General features: G+C 35.6%; 2 protein-coding genes across 2 annotated transcripts; both read right to left on the minus strand.

The window, feature by feature from the left end:
- Positions 1–1,861: 1,861 nt before the first annotated feature.
- On the minus strand, positions 1,862–6,100 carry FKBP62B (peptidyl-prolyl cis-trans isomerase FKBP62b). The gene is made up of 12 exons (XM_004246996.5): positions 5,656–6,100; positions 5,494–5,580; positions 4,087–4,347; positions 3,915–3,989; positions 3,754–3,834; positions 3,479–3,673; positions 3,303–3,401; positions 3,016–3,191; positions 2,812–2,934; positions 2,563–2,709; positions 2,356–2,483; positions 1,862–2,267 (listed from the first exon to the last, which is right to left on the minus strand). The coding sequence occupies exons 1-12, from the start codon at positions 5,834–5,836 to the stop codon at positions 2,147–2,149; spliced, it is 1,674 nt and encodes a 557-aa protein (XP_004247044.1). The 5' UTR covers positions 5,837–6,100; the 3' UTR covers positions 1,862–2,146.
- A 7,649-nt stretch (positions 6,101–13,749) lies between these two features.
- Positions 13,750–18,298, minus strand: FKBP15-2 (peptidyl-prolyl cis-trans isomerase FKBP15-2). The gene is made up of 6 exons (NM_001365911.1): positions 18,169–18,298; positions 18,001–18,050; positions 16,919–16,981; positions 16,009–16,099; positions 15,093–15,197; positions 13,750–14,249 (listed from the first exon to the last, which is right to left on the minus strand). Exons 1-6 carry the CDS (start codon positions 18,230–18,232, stop codon positions 14,173–14,175), a joined length of 450 nt encoding a protein of 149 aa, NP_001352840.1. The 5' UTR covers positions 18,233–18,298; the 3' UTR covers positions 13,750–14,172.
- Positions 18,299–18,395: the final 97 nt, after the last annotated feature.

The raw sequence follows: 18,395 nt of genomic DNA on the forward strand, positions 1-18,395 counted from the left end.
AGGTGAATTAATTTTTTGCTTTATCTGGATCTTTTTAGACTCACCTGAGTGTATTTCTCTACAAATTTATTCATGAATAAAAAGTTCATGGATGAGAATTGATCAAAAAAAAAAAAGAGTAATCTTGAAGAATAATAATTGTGTTTGATTAGTCAAATTTTTTAAAAAAATTAATATTATATTAACAAGTTATGCTTAATCAAGCTTTTAAAATGTGTATAGAAAAAAGCTAGTACTAATTTCAATTTTCAAAAAATAACTTTTGATAAAGCATAAAAATACATATTTTTTTTATTAAAAGTTTGATCAAACACTTTAATTCTTTAATAATTTTTTTAATTAAATAAATAAAAAGATATTTTAACTTTTCAAAAACTTATCAAATAAATTATAAATCGCTAATATCAAAATGAACTCATTTGACAAATAACTACTTCTTTGACTGATTATTAAGTGCTATTCATTATTTCAAAATAATTCAAAAGCTTAGCTACTTTTAATAAAGAATAAAATTTAGATAAAATTAAGAAAAAGAACTTCAAAATAGTCTGAGCTTGTTTGGCTTACTCTACAAATAGGGGAATAATAACAACTAGCAGTATGATGAAATATGATAAGCGGAGTAGATAGTCTTCAAAAATTAGGGTTGCTTTCTCTGGTGATTTAATTTGCCACTAGGTGTAATCAGACGGTCGACTCTCGATTGATGCTTGATTGCCTACGTAGGAAGAAGGACCTCTTTTTGGGGATAAACCAAACCCTACACGGGAGCCATAGTGAAGTCAAACAATAAAAGGCTTCCGAACCCTCGATTCAATTGTTTTCCAAGAATGTTGAGTCGGGTATGTAAACCTTGTATCTTGGAGGAACAAAAATAAAAGAAGTGCTTTCGATTTTTGAGTTCTAAAAAAATCAAACTTAAGTAACTTTTAAGTTAAAAAATGAAAGTAGGAGAGTACCTACTTTATAAGCTATTTTTAACATTGTCAAACACTCCAAAAAGATAAAATAACCAACTTTAAAGTCAATTCAAACACTGTAATTGACTTAGGAATGCTAGAATCAGTCACAGATTCACAAGTGACAACCAAAACTTGTTTAGAAATTCAAGAAAATTTGTCGCTTCAAACCATTCACTTTTACTTGTCACATTTTGATTTGACACATCCATTAAGAAAATGATTATTGATATAGATATTTTACCAAACTATCCCTATTAAATGATGTTTAGTGTTAAATTTTGTAAAATGATTTGAAGAAAGAGTATTTCATGTTGAGGGTAAATATGAAAAAATATTATTGTTTTTTCTTGATATGTCAAAAGTGACAAGTAAAATAAATGGATGAGTAATAGACTAATAGTAAACTATGAATACGCTTATCAACACATAATTATACAAAATCTCTACCTAATTGAAAAATGATCGACAATTTAAGGAAGTAATTCATGAGACTGTATGTAACTAGGATGCAGGAGTTTGAAAATGGGTAGAGAAGTGTTGTGCTAAGTAAAAGGTGAGAGATGGAAGCAAATGAAACTTTAAACTCACACCTAAGTTTGCTTTATTTATGTAATTTTTCTATAGAAAATCGCACCTAGTTAAGTTTAAAGCCCATTCCAATTTGTTTCTCTTTTTTCTGTCATACATTTGCTTTGCTCAAAATAGAGAGAATCGAACGCAGAACATCACATTATTTTTTTCCTTGGACCCACAAATTTTTGATACCACGAGAAAACAGAAAAACATTTTCTTCCGCTTCATCCACAGCCTAGCACAAAGCAGTTTCATAAGGTCCATTAAGATATCAACAACATTAAGCCTAAACATGTAGAAGAGCTTCAATAATTCAGCTGCAGGTGTCAAAGTTAACCTCATGCAAATAGGATTCAACAAAAGAGATCAAGCGTTTTTTGATGGCTATGACTGACACAGATCAAGTTGTTCTAATAGCTTAGACTAACACTCCTAAACAACTAACAAGGCGTCATGAAAGTAAGACTTGTCTGCTTAAGACAACTATGCTTTGCTGTCTAAGCTCATCGGTTGTGGTTGCTTGAAAGCAGATTTCACAAAGATGAAGTGTCTTTAACTGATCACCAAACAAGATGGAGCTACATAGACTCTAGAAATCATGATTCTGAAACTTACATATAGTTGGTATCCAACTTATTTAACTTAGCAAACATGTTCCCATAGAATTTTGCATCCTTCTTATTGAATTCCTTAACCTTCTCCTTCAGAGCTTTGTATTCAAGCTTCACATCCCTTCATGTCATAAAGAAATACAACTTATAATAACACGAAAGAGATGCACCATATTTGGGCAGCCAGTATAGAAGAAATAACACAATACCTGTTGTTAGGATCAATCTCAAGGGCTTTCTTAATGTCAAATTCAGCCAGATCAAGATCTGCCATGTTCATATATGCTTGAGCTCTCCGGTAAAGAGCTTTAACATTAGTACTCTCAGTTTCCAACACCTAGAGTGCACAGAATCAGTAAAGATATAAATAGATCAATTAAAATAAGGCCAGAAGGTGTGTTCTGATCTAGTGGAACCTTGGTACACAGCTTCTCCGCCTGCTTGTAATCTTTCAGTTTCAACTTGCAAGCTGCATCATTTAAGTTGCAGCTGATCTTCAAAGCTTTAGCTTGTTTCTTTTCCTCTTCACTAAAGTCAGTATCATATTCAATAAATTTAGCAGCCTGCATTAATTTCAAATCCTGCTGTCAGGCAAAACTGGATCAAAGAATCCAGCAATTAATTACTCACTAACAGGGGAGCATCATATCTTGGAGAGTACACACCTTCTCATATCTCTTTGATGCTCTTGCATACTTACCAGCCTTGAAGAGAGCATTTCCTTCCTCTTTCTTTTTACCAGTGGCCTCAATTTTCTCCTGTGTATTCATATCCCATGATTCCTTTTCCTGCAGGCCAAATTAAAGACATGAGACTACACTTTGGCACAGGGAGGAGTTCGAATTATAAGGAAAAACTGTATCACATACCTTGACAAAGGAAACCAGCTCAACCTCATAATATACAGTTGAGTTGGGAGGAACAACACCTAAGTCTTGCTTTGATTCAGACAGACCGAAGGCATAATCAGGTGCAATTATTAGCAGTGCCACTTCACCCTTCTTCATTGACATAGCAGCTCTATCCAACCCATCAATAACTTGTTCTGTTCAAGGAAGATCAACAGTGAACAAATCAAACATAGAATAGAGCCAACCAGAAAGTCACAAAATCATATCTTAGCTATAACAACAATGATGCAATTCAGAAACCATACCCTCATCTATCATAAACTCAAAAAGCTCGTCTTCATTTTCTCCATTGTGGCCCTTTTTTATGAAGACTGTGCCATCTTGTAGCTTGCCGATCAATTTCACTACAAGATGTCGATTCAAACATTTGTCAGATATCATGCTTTTAATTCATAAATCTACAACATTCTGAGTAACTAACTTTTAACCACAGCCCCTTCATTCGGTTTCTCAAATCCTTCCCCTTCTTTTAAGATCTTCTTTATTACTTTCTTATCGTCAGTTACACTTGAGACAATCTTCCATGTTACCAACTCCAAGCTAATTTGCAGTGGAGCATTAGGTGGGACCGCTCCTCCATCACCTGAGGCTGGTTTTCCTTTCTCCCCAAAGCCATCTGCAGCAAACAAATTAGACATGTTAGTGAAAGCACTTTACAGGAAGATACAAGAACCCTTTCTTGGAAGGTCCACCTACACTGTGGCTTCACCGTCAACTGGACTTTTTCACCTTTCTTCATAGTTTTCACAGCTTTCGCAATAGCAGGGCAGAAGTGTCCTGTCCCAATAATAATGTTAGTGCATGATAATGAACGTATAAACCTTGTGAATGAGATACTGCAGTGACTCAATTGATACCTTCCTGAACAGTGAACTCCACTCCATCTGATTTTCCAACCAATGATCCATCTTCAAGTTGAGCTTCATACTTGACTGAACAATAAGATCAAACCAAATGCTTATCACTGTTTGACCAAATAAATACACACAAACCACTGATGAAATTAAAAGGAAGACAGAAGACAGATACCTAGAACTTCGTCAAGATCCTTGGGATTTTCCCATTTCTCTCCCTTGGTGAGGATCTTCTTGAAAATACCACCATCCTTGCAGATGTCCTTTACACTCACCCATGATAGCAATTCAACATCAAACTGGAGAGTGGAATTTGGAGGGATAGTTGGAGGAGAACCAGACTCTCCATAAGCCAGCTCTGGAGGAATGGTGAAAATGGCATTTTCACCCTTTTTCATTGTCTTAATACCTTGATCCCATCCCTTAATCACTTGTCCTGTTAGATAAGAACAGAAGCATCAGCAAATCACATACCAAGATATGATTCATCCAAGATTTAATACAAAACAAAGATATATGGAACATGACAGTTCCTAGTAATGAAGAAGCTTCAGTTCTTGGTTTTGATAGAGCTTATATTAATCAAGAATCTCCTGTGACTAGTAAAATGAAACCAAATCTATAATCACTGAATAAACTGCTTATAAATCAAACAGTTAATACCCTATTCCAAATACACACATGTACAGAAACACATACATATATGTGTGAATATCAACTATCAATCACTCACATATGATATTGAATACATACGGTAAACATCAAAATACATGCTGTAAATCTATCTCAGTTTTTCTATAACCAATAAATCCCCTAGGATCATAGTGCAGAATGCGAAGCTCAATCAAAACACCAAACTTTTTACTACGGAAGTGTTAACCCCTGATGTGTTCCTAAGCCACACATCAATTATTGCAGTCTTACCACTAGACCAAAGCCCTAGGTGCAAAACTACTTCAGATTCTCATGATCAGCTTTGCAATCATATAGTTCAAACCTTGGTATAGGGCTGCCTAATTATGCACTTCCGTAGTGCAAGCTACTTCCACCATAGAAGAATGAGAAAATAAACAAATTGACGGATCAGTAATTTAAGAGCCAACACAATCATGATACTATAATGTCCACTTAAAGATATATAAATTTAGTACTATAATAATAAACTTACCAGTTTCAAAAACAAAATTTAGTACTATAACAATTCAGTTGCCACTAGAAAAAACCAATTTCTATATCCAATTATACAAAAAAATACTGAACTAAGACCAAATTCTCAACGTTGAGATTCATAGAAATGAGCACTTCTCGTTACTCAGAACAGACAAATCAGGCTACCTTGATACATTACATCTCATGGATGTGACCAGCACTAACATGACGCCAGATTTCTTAATACGGAAAACCTTCAGATTCATATTCATTAAATCAAAGGATTGATTCTAAGAGACACACTCAAGCAATAGCAAACATATTAAACTGAATAGCTAACTATTGTTGATATACTAAAACTATTAACACACTATACAAAACTCTACGAGAGGGAAAGCAGTGAATGTTAAAAAGTAGAGTTACGTTTTCAAACCTTGACCGAGAGTGAACTTGAAAGGAGTACCCCTATCGCGACTGGAATCGAACTTGGACCCATCAAGCAGAGTGCCAGTATAATGAACTGAGAAAAATGAAATCATCACAAAATGAGATGAGTTTAGCAAGAGAAACAACAATGAATAGAGAGAAATATTACCTTCTACTTCATCTCCAGCTTCAGGAGTGTCCCATCCTTCACCTTCTTTAACAAGCTTCTTCTTCAAACCTTCTTTTCCGATCACCTTCTCATCGCCAACTTTCATGATCGGACTTTCGTCCGGCAGATCCATGTCATCATCCATTCCTTCTGCTCCGGGAATATCAAAATCGTCATCCATTGGAGTAGTAAAATGGTGCACTCGAACAAAACAGTGATGTGGCGTGAGAGAACGGGTAAAGAGCGTTTCAATGAGGTTTTAGAGTGAGTTTTGAGGATTCTCCAATTATGACCAAACAATTACCTGCCGTGGATCTTAATCGAACGGCAGTCGTTCCAAATTTGACATTTAGTAGGGTCAGCGACTAACCTGCGTTCATGTTTTTTCACGGTTGATTAGAGGTCATTATCAACTTATAAAGGGAAAATGAGAATTAATTACCATAAAATAGGAAATGCAAAATCGTCTATTTTTATATAATCTTATCAAATAAATAAAAATTATAAACACATGATCGCATTCAATATTTTTTGATAAAACCTTAATCTAATCAAAACAACTAAGATTGAACATAAGTGGTAGGTCAAAATTGTTAGTAAGTTAGAAAATTATTTTTTTCAATTAATGTCATAGTGGTTAGCAGTATTTTAAAAGGCGAGACGTTTTATACGGTATGAGGCGTAAGTCTCATGGATCTTTGAAGCATGGTCTCATGTATATTTATAGTTTTATTATTACTAAAATAAGCAAAAACAAATCTTTGATGATTTTACAAATAATTTTTTATAAATAACATATAATATATAGAAATTATATTATGATTTTTATTTGAGATAAATTTTAATAATCGAGAATGAAGAACAAAAGTATTATAATTTCTATTTGAGAAATATCATTATACCAATAACAAAAAATATGATATAAAGCAAAAAAGGTTCAAAGAAAAGTTCAAAATGTCGGGTCTACGTTTTTGCACCCAGGAGTTACGTTTTTACATCTAGGAATTAGGTTTTTATGCTCGAAGTTTATGCCTCAAAATTTAGAACTTATTCCTTATAGATATACATCTTTAATTATTTCACGAAGCGCTTTTGGTACGTTCGACTCTTAGACTTGTACCAAAAGCGTTTTTGAAAACAATGTGGCTAGTCTTGTCCCACTCAATAAAATCATAAAAAAAAAAATTAATCAATTGATTTTAATGAAGTAGTTATAAATTTGATCTAAAATAATGAATTTGGTGAATATAAATGGTAAATTAAGAATTTATTTGAAGCAAAAATAAATTTATACTGCCAAATTAATTGTCATATGAGATAAAAACGATTTACAAAGTAATAATATAAAATAAATTTTATTTACATATGAAACAAAAGGTTAGTAGATATGTATAAATTAAATGTAATTTTTCTTTTTACAAAATATAAAATTTTGGGTCAATTTTTAAAGAATTTAGAACTCTCATCTCATGAGATGAAATCAACGTGAAATTGCATGTCCAAATGTTGATTTCATCTTATGATTTTATGTCATGATATTGATATACCGTGGTTTCACGGTATTATTAATACTTTTTCCTTAAGTTTAGTGTGTCCAAAAGCCTTTTTGTGCAAATTTTTATATAAGTTTCTCCTTATTTGTAGGAAATCTGTTCAAAGATGAACGCGGAGGTTTTTGAGCGAAGAAATGCAGAAGAGACCACCTACGGAGCTTGTGACGGTCCGTCATGCTCGTGACGGAAGATGGGGAAGTCTGACCAAGTGTGGGATTACGGAAAGCGTGACGGACCGTCGTAGCCATGACGGTCCGTCCTGCAGGTTCATCATGAAGATCAGAGAAGTAGTCCCAGTATCCATATTCCAAGAGTTCAAGTGTTTTGGAATGGAGACCCTCGACGGACCGTTGTGCCTCTAACGATCTGTCATACCTGCCGTCGAGGAAACTGAAGAGAGCAGCAGAAGAAATTGCACAAGTTTGGGACGACAGAATCCATGACAGCCCGTCGTGACCACGACGATCCGTCGCGAGGTTCGTTAACCCAGTCGCATTTTGACAGATTTCCAGCAAATAGAGTCCTTGTTTAATTAGGTTTTTATTTTCTATAAATAGTTCGAAAAACCTCGTTTTTGAGGTTAGACTCTAGATTATTAGGTTAGACTCTGGATTATTTGGTTAGGCCCTTGATTATTTTTAGACTCTTTGTTAGACTCTTTGTTTTCAATTAATTTCAGTAATTGATTGTTGGTGATTTTTGTTGATTAATCAAGCGAACTTTCGGATTTTACTCTTTCTCATTGAAGTAAGTACATGAATTCTTATACCATATATTTGAATATTGTGATTATGACTATGGGCAACTAAACTCCATAACTAGGCTTGTGGGAACCATAGACAAATAATGAGGTAAAACCTAACTAAAATAATAATTCTAGAATAGTGTCTTGCATGTATTGATAATTCTTTCCCCTTAGATGTCTTTTTAACGGATGACGAACGTTAGAACTCGCCTTAATGCTACTTGCCGGACCAAGGAGGTAGATAATAGGAAAAGAATTATCAACATAGATTTAGTGTATACTATCTAATAGGCTAGTATTGATTGGTACGAGGTAATAACTTAGTCAAATATCGAATACGATGCTTAATATGAGGTAAAGATAAGGGTTAGGATAGCAACACACGTAGCCGGACCAAGGTGCGGAGTGAAATTTTCTAGATGTTGGACCAAGGATTTTGAAATACATAACTTATCACTTTGCATGCAAGATACTAAGAAAGAATTGTTATAGTTAGACTTATCAAGTTATGAACGTGTGGGGAACACGTAAACCCTAGTTACTTTGATTAATTGATTAAACTCCAACATTCGAAGCTGTTAGTTGTCTCCTTTTATTTCGCTAGTTATTTTCATTTATTTAGGAATAGAAACCCCCCCCCCCCTCCCCCCTTTTTTTTTATCATTTTTGCTTTCCAAGGAAGTAATTGACTGAACGATAGTAATAGTAGATTGAAGTTAAGTCTAAACTATTTTCCTCGTGGGAACGATCCCAACCTCACAAGTTGGGTTATTTACTTGACACGACCGCTTTACTTCTTATTTGAGAAGTAAGTTTGAGCGTATCAAATTTTGGCGCCGCTGTCGGGGAAAATAGCTTTTAGATATATTCTTGATTTTACTTTGTTTTATTGTTTTTGATTCGTGCAGAACCACCCTTCTTGTATGCCAAATTCATAGAGAGGACGAGAACCTCTGTTTCCCTACGATCACGAATTAGAGTGTACACTATGCAACATGAATAGAAACTTGGGAATTAATGATGATGATCCAAACCAGAACATCCCAGCTCCGGTTGATGTTCATAGTCAGTTGTTAACCGATGCTCCGGGTGAACACCAATAGAGGGGACGAAATCCCGCTCCACGGCCTCAAGCATACTACAGAGGCTATGATAACATAGCAAACTCCGATGGGCCACTTGTCTTGCCCCCTCTACCACCAGGCCACACCTTTGTGGTAACTAGTGGCCTGAAGCAAATGCTCACTGCTAGAGGTTTGTTTTCAGGGCTACCTTCTGAGGATCCACATGCCCATATAGATAAGGTAAGGGCAGTGTGTAAAAGTTGTGTAGGGAGGCCTGACTTGGACTTGGATGTAATAGGGCTTAGAGTGTTTCCTCTCTTACTGACGGGAGAGGCTGCTATATGGTTCACTAAGCTCCCTTACAACTCAATTTTCACTTGGAACCAACTAAGGGATGTTTCCTTAGCACGCTATTATCCGGTCTCCAAGAAACTAAACCACAAAGACAGAGTGAACAACTTTGTGGCACTACCAGGAGAGTCAGTTAGTAGTTATTGGGATAGATTCACCTCGTTCTTAAGAAGTGTCCCAAATCACCGTATAGATGATGAGTCACTGAAGGAATACTTCTATCGGGGACAGGATGATAATAATAAAGCAGTGTTGGACACTATAGCAGGTGGATCTTATGGGGAGTGTCCTTATACTGAGATTGCTGAAAAATTAGAGAAAATCTCCCGGAATAATAAAGCTTGGAGTACTAGGAAGTCAGATACCGGGAGAAATACCTTCGCAGTGCAGTCCACTCACAACCCAGCCGCAGATGAGATTCGTGAAGAAATGGCTCAGATGAGAACTGAGCTTGGGTTGGTACGAAAATATATCACTGGAGGTGCAGAAAAGATAAATGCAGTTACTACTTGCCTAAACCACCACCTCCTAATGATGAATGCTATTATGCAGAGGACTCCTATGCAGTAAATGAGCAGACGGGGGGTTTCCGACCAAGCGCCCAAGGCTCAAATCAGGATGATTGGCGCCAAGGTCAAGGAACCAAGGTCGGATCTATGGTAACTATAACCGTGAGGGTCATTATGTTCGAGATGGAAACTACAACCGCGACAACAACTTCAACAGGGGTAACTACGGTAACAGAAATGATAGGAATGGGCCCTATGTCCCTCCTCAAAATCGTGAAGTTACTCCTAGGGATGGTGGAGATAGTATGGCGCGAGTTGAGGATATGTTGCACAAAATGATGAGGAGGTTCGATGCTAGTGATGAGCACATTAAAGAGTTAAGGTGTGATTTAGCAGGTATTGGGCAAAAAGTCGATACACATGCAATATCGATTAAGCAGATCGAGTTGCAAATAGCCCAATTATCTGCGACTGTGAATACACGGCAACCGGGCACTCTTCCTAGAAGCACTGTCCAAAATTCGATAAATGATGCACATTGTATGGCAATCACTACTAGGGGCGGTAAGCAAACCATTGACCCACTTATGTCGTCTAATGAGGAAAAGGTGAGAAAGGATGATGATAAGGTGGTAAAGGGTAGTGGTGAAGCAGAAGAGAGCACTGGAAAAGATGTAGAAGTCCCTATGAAGGTAATTCCCATGCCTAGACCACCACTACCCTTCCCTCAGAGATTAGTGAAAAAGACCGAGGATGGTAAATATCGATGTTTAATAACAATGCTGAAGCAGCTTTCTATCAATGTCCCTTTGGTAGAAGCTCTAGAACAAATGCCCGGTTATGCTAAGTTTATGAAAGATCTAGTTACATAGAAAAGATCGGTCACTTTCGAGGATGATGATAGACTGCAGCATTGTAGTGCTATTGCTACAAAATCTCTCGTACAAAAGAAAGAAGATCCGGGTGCATTCACTATTCCTTGTACAGTCGGGTCATTACATTTTGCGAAGGCATTATGTGATCTGGGGGCAAGCATAAATTTCATGCCCCTCTCGATTTACAAGAAGTTGGGTTTGGGTGACCCAAAACCCACTGCGATGCGGCTAATGATGGCTGATCGAACAGTGAAAAGGCCTATAGGGATACTCCATGATGTGCTAGTAAAAGTGGAGTCATTCATATTTCCGGCAGATTTTGTTATTTTTTGATTGTGAAGTCGATTTTGAAGTGCCTATTATTCTTGGGAGGCCATTCCTTGCTACAGGTAGAGCCTTAGTTGATATGGACAAGGGGCAGATGAAATTTCGGTTGAACAATGAAGAAGCTACCTTCAACATTTGTAGGACCATAAGGCAGAGTGGTGAGCTCCAATCGGTATCCGCCATATCCCACAAAGAAAATATGAAGAAAAAGAATGAAAAAAAGTGCACAACAAGAGTTTATGGTTGGGGATTTGGTGCTTTTAGAGAGTTCTGGGTTGCCTTGTCTTCCAGGCAAGCTCAAGTCCAAACGGACTGGCCCTTACTTGATTATCCAAGTATTCTCTCATGGAGCAGTTGAGTTAAAAACCAAGGAGAGAGTGCGGTTTAAGGTGAATAGAGAACAAATAAAACTCTATTTTGGGCATACTGCATCAGTGAATGAAGTGATAGACGCATACCATCTTGATGAAGATTGAGTAATCAAGTGTCCTCAGTCGTGCCACTACGTTAAATCAGGCGCTTGTTGGGAGGCAACCCAATACTTATAGTTTTTCTTTCTAGTAATGATAACATTTTCTACTAATAGATTTTTAAATTTGCAGGCACATCACCAGGAAATTCTGTAGAAAATTACTCTGCAGCAGTCACTGACGGATACAACGACAGACCGTTTCAACTGTGACGAACCGTCGCATGAATCTGTCGTGCCAGGTACGTCTTTCTGTTATTTTCAAACTAGGGCACACACAACGGAACCAACGACGGATCATCACAACTGAGACAGACCGTCGTCGTGGAATCGTCGCGTCATTAATAAGGCGTACCCGACCCGACCTTGCTGGGGGTTTTTTAAAAAATTCAACGTTTAAAACCCCCACCCCTTCATTTCACCCCATTCCTTCCCTCTCTTTCTCTCTCTCATTTCCCTCCCTTTTCAATATTTAAAACCCCCACCCCTTCATTGCCACAGGTTTGTTTCACCTACCACTCTAGTATTTCAATTTTTTTATGCATTGGGGAAAATTGCACGTCTTTTTGTTGGGGGTGGGTAAATGGAAAGTGAGTGCTAGGGTGAAGTTTGAGTAGCCCAATTCACTATGCTTTTGGGGTTTTCTTGCCTGTGTTCTTTTCCCCCCAAGAGACTGATTACTTTTTTTGTGAAAAATTGGCAAAGAATTTTTTTTATCAAATTCATTGTCACAATAATAAATTTTTTGACTAAATGATGCTGAATTAGATTTTCTTTTAAAAAGGGACATTTAAGAGGCCATAAAGCTTATTAAGACACTAACAAATTAAAAGATACTAAAAAATAAATAATTAAAAAAAACTTACGACAAGAAAGAAAATGAAAGGCTTTAAGGGTAGTTTTGTAATTACTTAATCCATATGTAAAGTACTAAAATGCTATGTATCATTAATACCTAGAATTCAATTGTATTAGTAAACACAACTTAATATACAATAAAGTGTATAACTAATGCAAGCATTAGTTGTACACGACATGAAAAAATGTACCAAAGCAGGTACTACTAATACACACACCTAATGTATGCATTACATATTCTAATACAATCTAGCAAACGATTCCTTATAGTATCACTGACTAAAGAATTATTTCTAAACAAGATTTCTTATTTCGTTGATGATGCTTTTCCAGTATCATATACCTTCAACTTGGCCTCTTTCATTGTCCGTCGAGTTTAATCTTTGAATTCTATTGGGTGAGAGAAGTGCATACAAAATGTATAATGGAAAAAAAATATTCTCTTATCCTCAAAATCCAGCATTCAATGATCACTTCATGTTGCCATCATTTAGGAGCGAATTTCTACTTGACAATATTTTTTGAAGTACCTTCAAGAAAAAACCCCTTCATTTTTCACTTCTCTCTTTTCTCTGAAGAAAAGAATGAACCTGTGATTGTTAATATTATTTCTTTAAGGTCCTAATGTTAGCCTGGCTTGATGAAGACGGGACCTTCAATCTCCTGACTCTATCAACTTGTTGATCATTGCCAAAAAGAATGCTACTCTACCTTGTTGATCTTTGCACAATTCAGGTAGGCACACTATTGCTATCCTCTCCACCAGATGACTCACATCCATTCCTAGTCGTGTAAGATGGGTCAAACAAAAAAAAAATCATTTTTTAAGCTTTTTGTCATTTTGAATTTTTAAGTCAGCAAAAAAAAAATTGTTTTATGTGACTTTTAAGGTGACATGACAACTGTTGTTTTAAGGGGTAAAAATGAGTCATACATTTACCGTAAGAGTATTTTGATCCCAAAATCAACGGAAGATATATTTAACCCATTTCCAATTTTTCCATGCATAATTATTTACATTAAATATATACTATATGTTTATTAAATCATGTAACATTTCCTTAATTATACCATGTCATAACTAGGCTATACTCAAACATAACAACATGAAATGATTTTAAACATAAGCTAGATAGAATTTTCAGAATTCATTGTAATATTCAGAAACTAAAGTTTAATTTTCGAGACATGTTCATTTTCACTTTATTTGGAATTTTTATAATTAGAGTTGAAGATAAATTGTTCCATTATAATCCTTGCAAATAATATTTAATTGTTCAAATATACTTTCCTTTTTTTAAAGAAATATAACAAAATAACTTGAACTAAAATTAAGAAAAATATAGTGAAATGAAAATAAGATTTTTGGTGCTTTTCAAATTCTAAATGCAACTGTACAAGTGGAAAAAAAAAAATAAAGACAAAACTGAAAGATTCTCAGTATCCTCCGTGAATCCACTACCGCTACCAGATATCTTTTTTTTAAAGGTAAAATAGAAAGAAATAAAACTACCAAGGGTACCAATAATGTAAAAAGTAAGATGGAAACCCATCCTGGGAGTTCAACGTCTATCCACTTGACTTTAGCGGAAGAAAAAACTACTGATAAAAGACTAGTGTAATTTTGCCAGAGATCAAATACTTCAGTGTCTAACTTATCAAAGAAGCAAATAAAACTAGAAGATAGCCTAATGTTAACAGATCCTTAGAACTTTCCTCCTCCATACTTGAGCTAACGTGAAACAGTGCGTAGCAACATCGTGAAATCACAGCTCATTATCAGCAGTTGTTTTCTTTCCATTCACAGCAACCAGCTCAGTGTCGAAGACAAGAGTTGCACCACCTATAAGTTTGAACAGACAAAAAAATGCAAGCAATAAGCAAAATGAAAACTACAAAGAAATTAATAATGGACTTCTGAATAGACAAATACAGCTTATATCATTTTTGATCCCAGCATAGCATTTCTCTAGTTAACAAAGGATAGATGTAGCCGTCATCTGAATTTAAGCAGGCATTAAACCCACATGATGATTAATTCGACATTATTGCCCCACCTCTCCACCCCTTACCAGCTCAATGAAATATATATGTCAATCATGGAGATCAAGCCAGTTATTAATCCAGATAACAGAGACAAACCGACTTCCTTTGAAGAAATCCCTTTACCATCTTTTGCTACTCTATCAAATCACAGAGAAATCAAAAGCAACACCAACAAAGAAGAATTCATTCTGGCTAAGATAGAACTTCACGATATTTGAAAAAATTCTTGAACATTTTTTTAAAGTTTTGTTTATTTCCAAGTTTTTGAAATTCTTTTTTTTTTTTTTTAATATTTCTGAGTTGACAAATTGCCCACTTTCCAAATTCAAAAAAAGAGAAACTCACCAAACAAACAATTTTTTGAAAACCTAATTTTTGCCAGAACCAGAAATGTTTGAAAAATTCTTCTGCAACTTCTCCAAAAACTCAAATAAATGCAACCTATTATGTGGAACGGAAGCAATGACGCCAACTCTGAGAACATTTATGGGTAATGAAGCTACGCTACTAAAACTATTTGTTCCGAATCAGAAATAGATGCAACAAAAACAGTTGACTAGGGTGCAAGGGATAATGTCTAACACTTGTGATCTATAGCTTTAGCAGAATTTCTAAGTTATTAGAGAAGAGCTGATGTTACCTGGGATCTTTGGTGGAGATCCACTCTCTCCATAACCAAGTTTAGCAGGAATTTTCAACTTTCGCTTCTCTCCCACACACATTCCAAGAAGTCCCTGATCCCAACCTGCAAAGCGACATTCAAGATCATATAGCTTGTATCTCCGTCAACATCTCTATGTGTCTATGTCCTTGAATATCACCGTAGACTGTGACCATATTAAATGAATTACATATTAGGGACCGAATAGGGAAGCCTAAATCTAGCTAATAGAAACTTATACTATTGCCTTGCTTTACATCATATGAGTAGATGTGTTACCTTGAAGAGCGGGAAATAAAAAAAGAGGTTCGCATACTTCACAAGGAGCCAAAGACCTCATATCCCTAGTATCATTGAAGAGACACACTTCTTCTGGTGTTGTGATTTCAGTTTGTCAGCTTCTACTTAAAATGCTAGCTCTTTTGCTTTTCTTTTTCAATTGCTAAGTAACAAACACACTCCTTTTTTCCAACTATTTACTTTGTTGTGAAGAAAGAATTCCATAGGAACTTTTTGGTGTATCATAAAGATTATTACACATATCAACAGAAAAAGGTTTTACTGTCCAAGGTGTTCTGGTAAATTTCAAATCACAAGCTTACACAAAGTAATTAGAAAACCAAATCATAAGAGCAAAAGACAAAAACAATAAGCCATCTTTTGTTTTGTAAGCCCATTATGCATGCAAATATTCATGCTCATCATTGTCAAGAATTCAATGTCTGAGATTCTAGCTACTAAAATGCTTCTCACAACTGCACGCTAGTTATCATAGAGGGAAACCAATAAAGAAGAAAAGAAAGAGCAGAATGATAACATGTTTGATAGTTCTGAAGGATGAGAATTGAATAAATGATGTAGAATGAGCATTTGGTTAAAAGAATCACAAACAAACCTTTAATCACTTGACCGCTTCCAAGTTCAAATTCAATGGGGTCATTCCTCTCATAGCTAGAATCAAACACAGTTCCATCTGTAAGTTTTCCCTGCAGACGCATTAGGATATAGGGTGAACTCACTTCGACGTTACCTCTAGTTTGAAATAACTAAATCAATCAGACTCTTCCTTAAAAAATACAAGGAACAACTCTGCAACCCTTTCATGTTTGTTTCATCAAATATACCAATTCTAAAGCTCACACCCTGTTTCTTTGACACTTGGCATTTCTTTCATACTCCCTCTGTTCCAGTCCATGACACTATATTTAGAAGCAGAGTATCTTTGTCACATGACATTTCCTTAACTGTGGGAGGTGGATGATGTAAAGTACTACAGTTTAAGGAATAGAAGGCTAGTAGAAGCTCCTCTTTAATTGGAAATGTTACAATATCATGACTAAAAGACATTATCTCTAGTGTGAATGTATGGATCTGTACTCCCTAAGTTTACCAAGGAAGATGAATAAAAGGAGATGAAAAGGGGAAAAATCTGAATAATCAAGTGAAATCTTTCTCCTCACTAGCCTAATTCTTATATTCAAACCAATATGCATGAATATAATTCTCCAACGTGATTGACAAAATAAAACGGTTATCAAAGTAAAGGATTGCCCCTTTTTCTTTGCGATAGAGGTAAGTAAGGATTGCCTAAAAGGAGTAAACACAATAATTTATTGATGTACCAGTAGCAATTGCAAAACAAAAAAATTGATAAGGAATTGAGAGAAATAGGAACCCCATGCATTCAATTTGGATGTTAATAGGAATCGCAAAATTTTAGAAACTCCTCATTTTATGGGTAACTTTCCCTCCATCCACAATTAGGAGCTTCTAAATAGTTGGAGAGGAGAAGTACTTCCACTCACACTGTAGTGTACTGAAACTCTATCTCCCTTGTGAGCCTTAAGTTCACAAGATGTTGGCTTAAACTGCAACAGATGGACCAAGAAAACAATAGGTTAGTGTTTAGACTACTGAATCACCAAATGAAAGAGACATACAAGCATTACTATTGTCATCGAGAAACATAAAAGATCGATGACTCAACAAATGCAGTGTAACATTCGAGAAGCAAGAGCTACTAATATTTCATGAGAGTCAATAAATTATGCTTTTCTCCAGATAGCTGCAGAACTGAATTTGATAAACATCTTCCCTACTTCGTTCAAGGAGAAGTTCAATTTCATGGACATAACAGAAAGAGTTATTTTACCGCAGATGGATCACCAATACATTCAGTAAACAAATACTCTGTGAGTGATAGCATGACAAAATATATTTATTTAAACAAGGACAAGTATGAAATGTAAGAGATATGTAACAGACTAGCTATTCTCTCCTATCCACAAATTGTTTTCTGTCAAATACACCTTGTCATAATAACTAACCACCATAAGAGACTAGCTTTTCATTCTCCGTTCTCGCTTTCTATCTACACAGCCCACGCCTCACTGAGGCTACAGTATATGTGTACTCACACATAGTGAGTGGATTCACTCGAACCAATTAAAGAACCACAACTTCCTCCTCTCTCTGTGCGCAGATTTACTCTATACAATTCTGCTAGAGGTAAACAGCGGAGAGTACATATGATTCAATTTCAAAAAATCACTAGTCTAAAGCAGAATGTTGGGCGAAATGACATTTTCAATCTAAAACAATGCTCTCATTTTTATTTCTTTATTCAAATGCCTACAACCTAAAACTAGGTCAGAAGCAAGAGATCGCGAGGTTCATTCTATAGAAGTTAGAAATATTAGTAATTTGCAATACAATACTCCACAATTAATTGTGTCACAGAAAACACATGAAACAAAAATAAAAGAACTCTCTTTTAATTATAGAAGCTCAAACAAAAACGGAACAACATACATGATCAAACGCAGTTCATTCTTCAATCAGTTATACTAACATGAATCGAAGAATAGAAAAAGGCCAAAAGTTTTACCTTCACACCGATCTGCAACTCCGTAACATCGCCTGACTTTTTAGCGGTAACTAGAAAATAGAAATCGAAACTTAGAACGTTTGACTCAGTATTCCATTTTCAGTTCAAGAGAAAACTTAGCGCATTTACAGATCTCATACAAAAATCAATAATATTCAAATCGATTACCTAGAGTAACAAGAAGAAAAACAATGAACAAAGTAGTGGGATTGATTGCTCGGCCGAATTCCATCGTCGATTTTGTTTCTTCACACTGCCCTTCTTTCCTTCCGCTAATTATGAAGGGTAGATCCACAATAACACACTACAGATCTCCGACGTAATAAAAGAAAGCAGAGTACCAATCATTATTTGCCACGTCAACAACTTTTTTGGTGGGAAAATAATCGATAGTA

The sequence above is a fragment of the Solanum lycopersicum genome, chromosome 9, assembly GCF_036512215.1.
Source record: "Solanum lycopersicum chromosome 9, SLM_r2.1".
NCBI classification, from domain to species: Eukaryota; Viridiplantae; Streptophyta; class Magnoliopsida; order Solanales; family Solanaceae; genus Solanum; species Solanum lycopersicum.

What these genes read in the sequence shown, in the direction of transcription:
- FKBP62B (XM_004246996.5), bottom strand. Translation starts at nt 5,836, where the DNA reads ATGGATGACGATTTTGATATTCCCGGAGCAGAAGGAATGGATGATGAC. An exon ending in CGGAGAAGCTGTGTACCAAG is followed by an intron (nt 2,484 to 2,562) that starts GTTCCACTAGAT and finishes TGTGCACTCTAG; the next exon opens with GTGTTGGAAACTGAGAGTAC. An exon ending in GAGATTGATCCTAACAACAG is followed by an intron (nt 2,268 to 2,355) that starts GTATTGTGTTAT and finishes TATGACATGAAG; the next exon opens with GGATGTGAAGCTTGAATACA.
- FKBP15-2 (NM_001365911.1), bottom strand. Translation starts at nt 18,232, where the DNA reads ATGGAATTCGGCCGAGCAATCAATCCCACTACTTTGTTCATTGTTTTT. An exon ending in GAGTTTCAGTACACTACAGT is followed by an intron (nt 16,100 to 16,918) that starts GTGAGTGGAAGT and finishes ATGCGTCTGCAG; the next exon opens with GGAAAACTTACAGATGGAAC. An exon ending in ATCTCCACCAAAGATCCCAG is followed by an intron (nt 14,250 to 15,092) that starts GTAACATCAGCT and finishes TCAAACTTATAG; the next exon opens with GTGGTGCAACTCTTGTCTTC.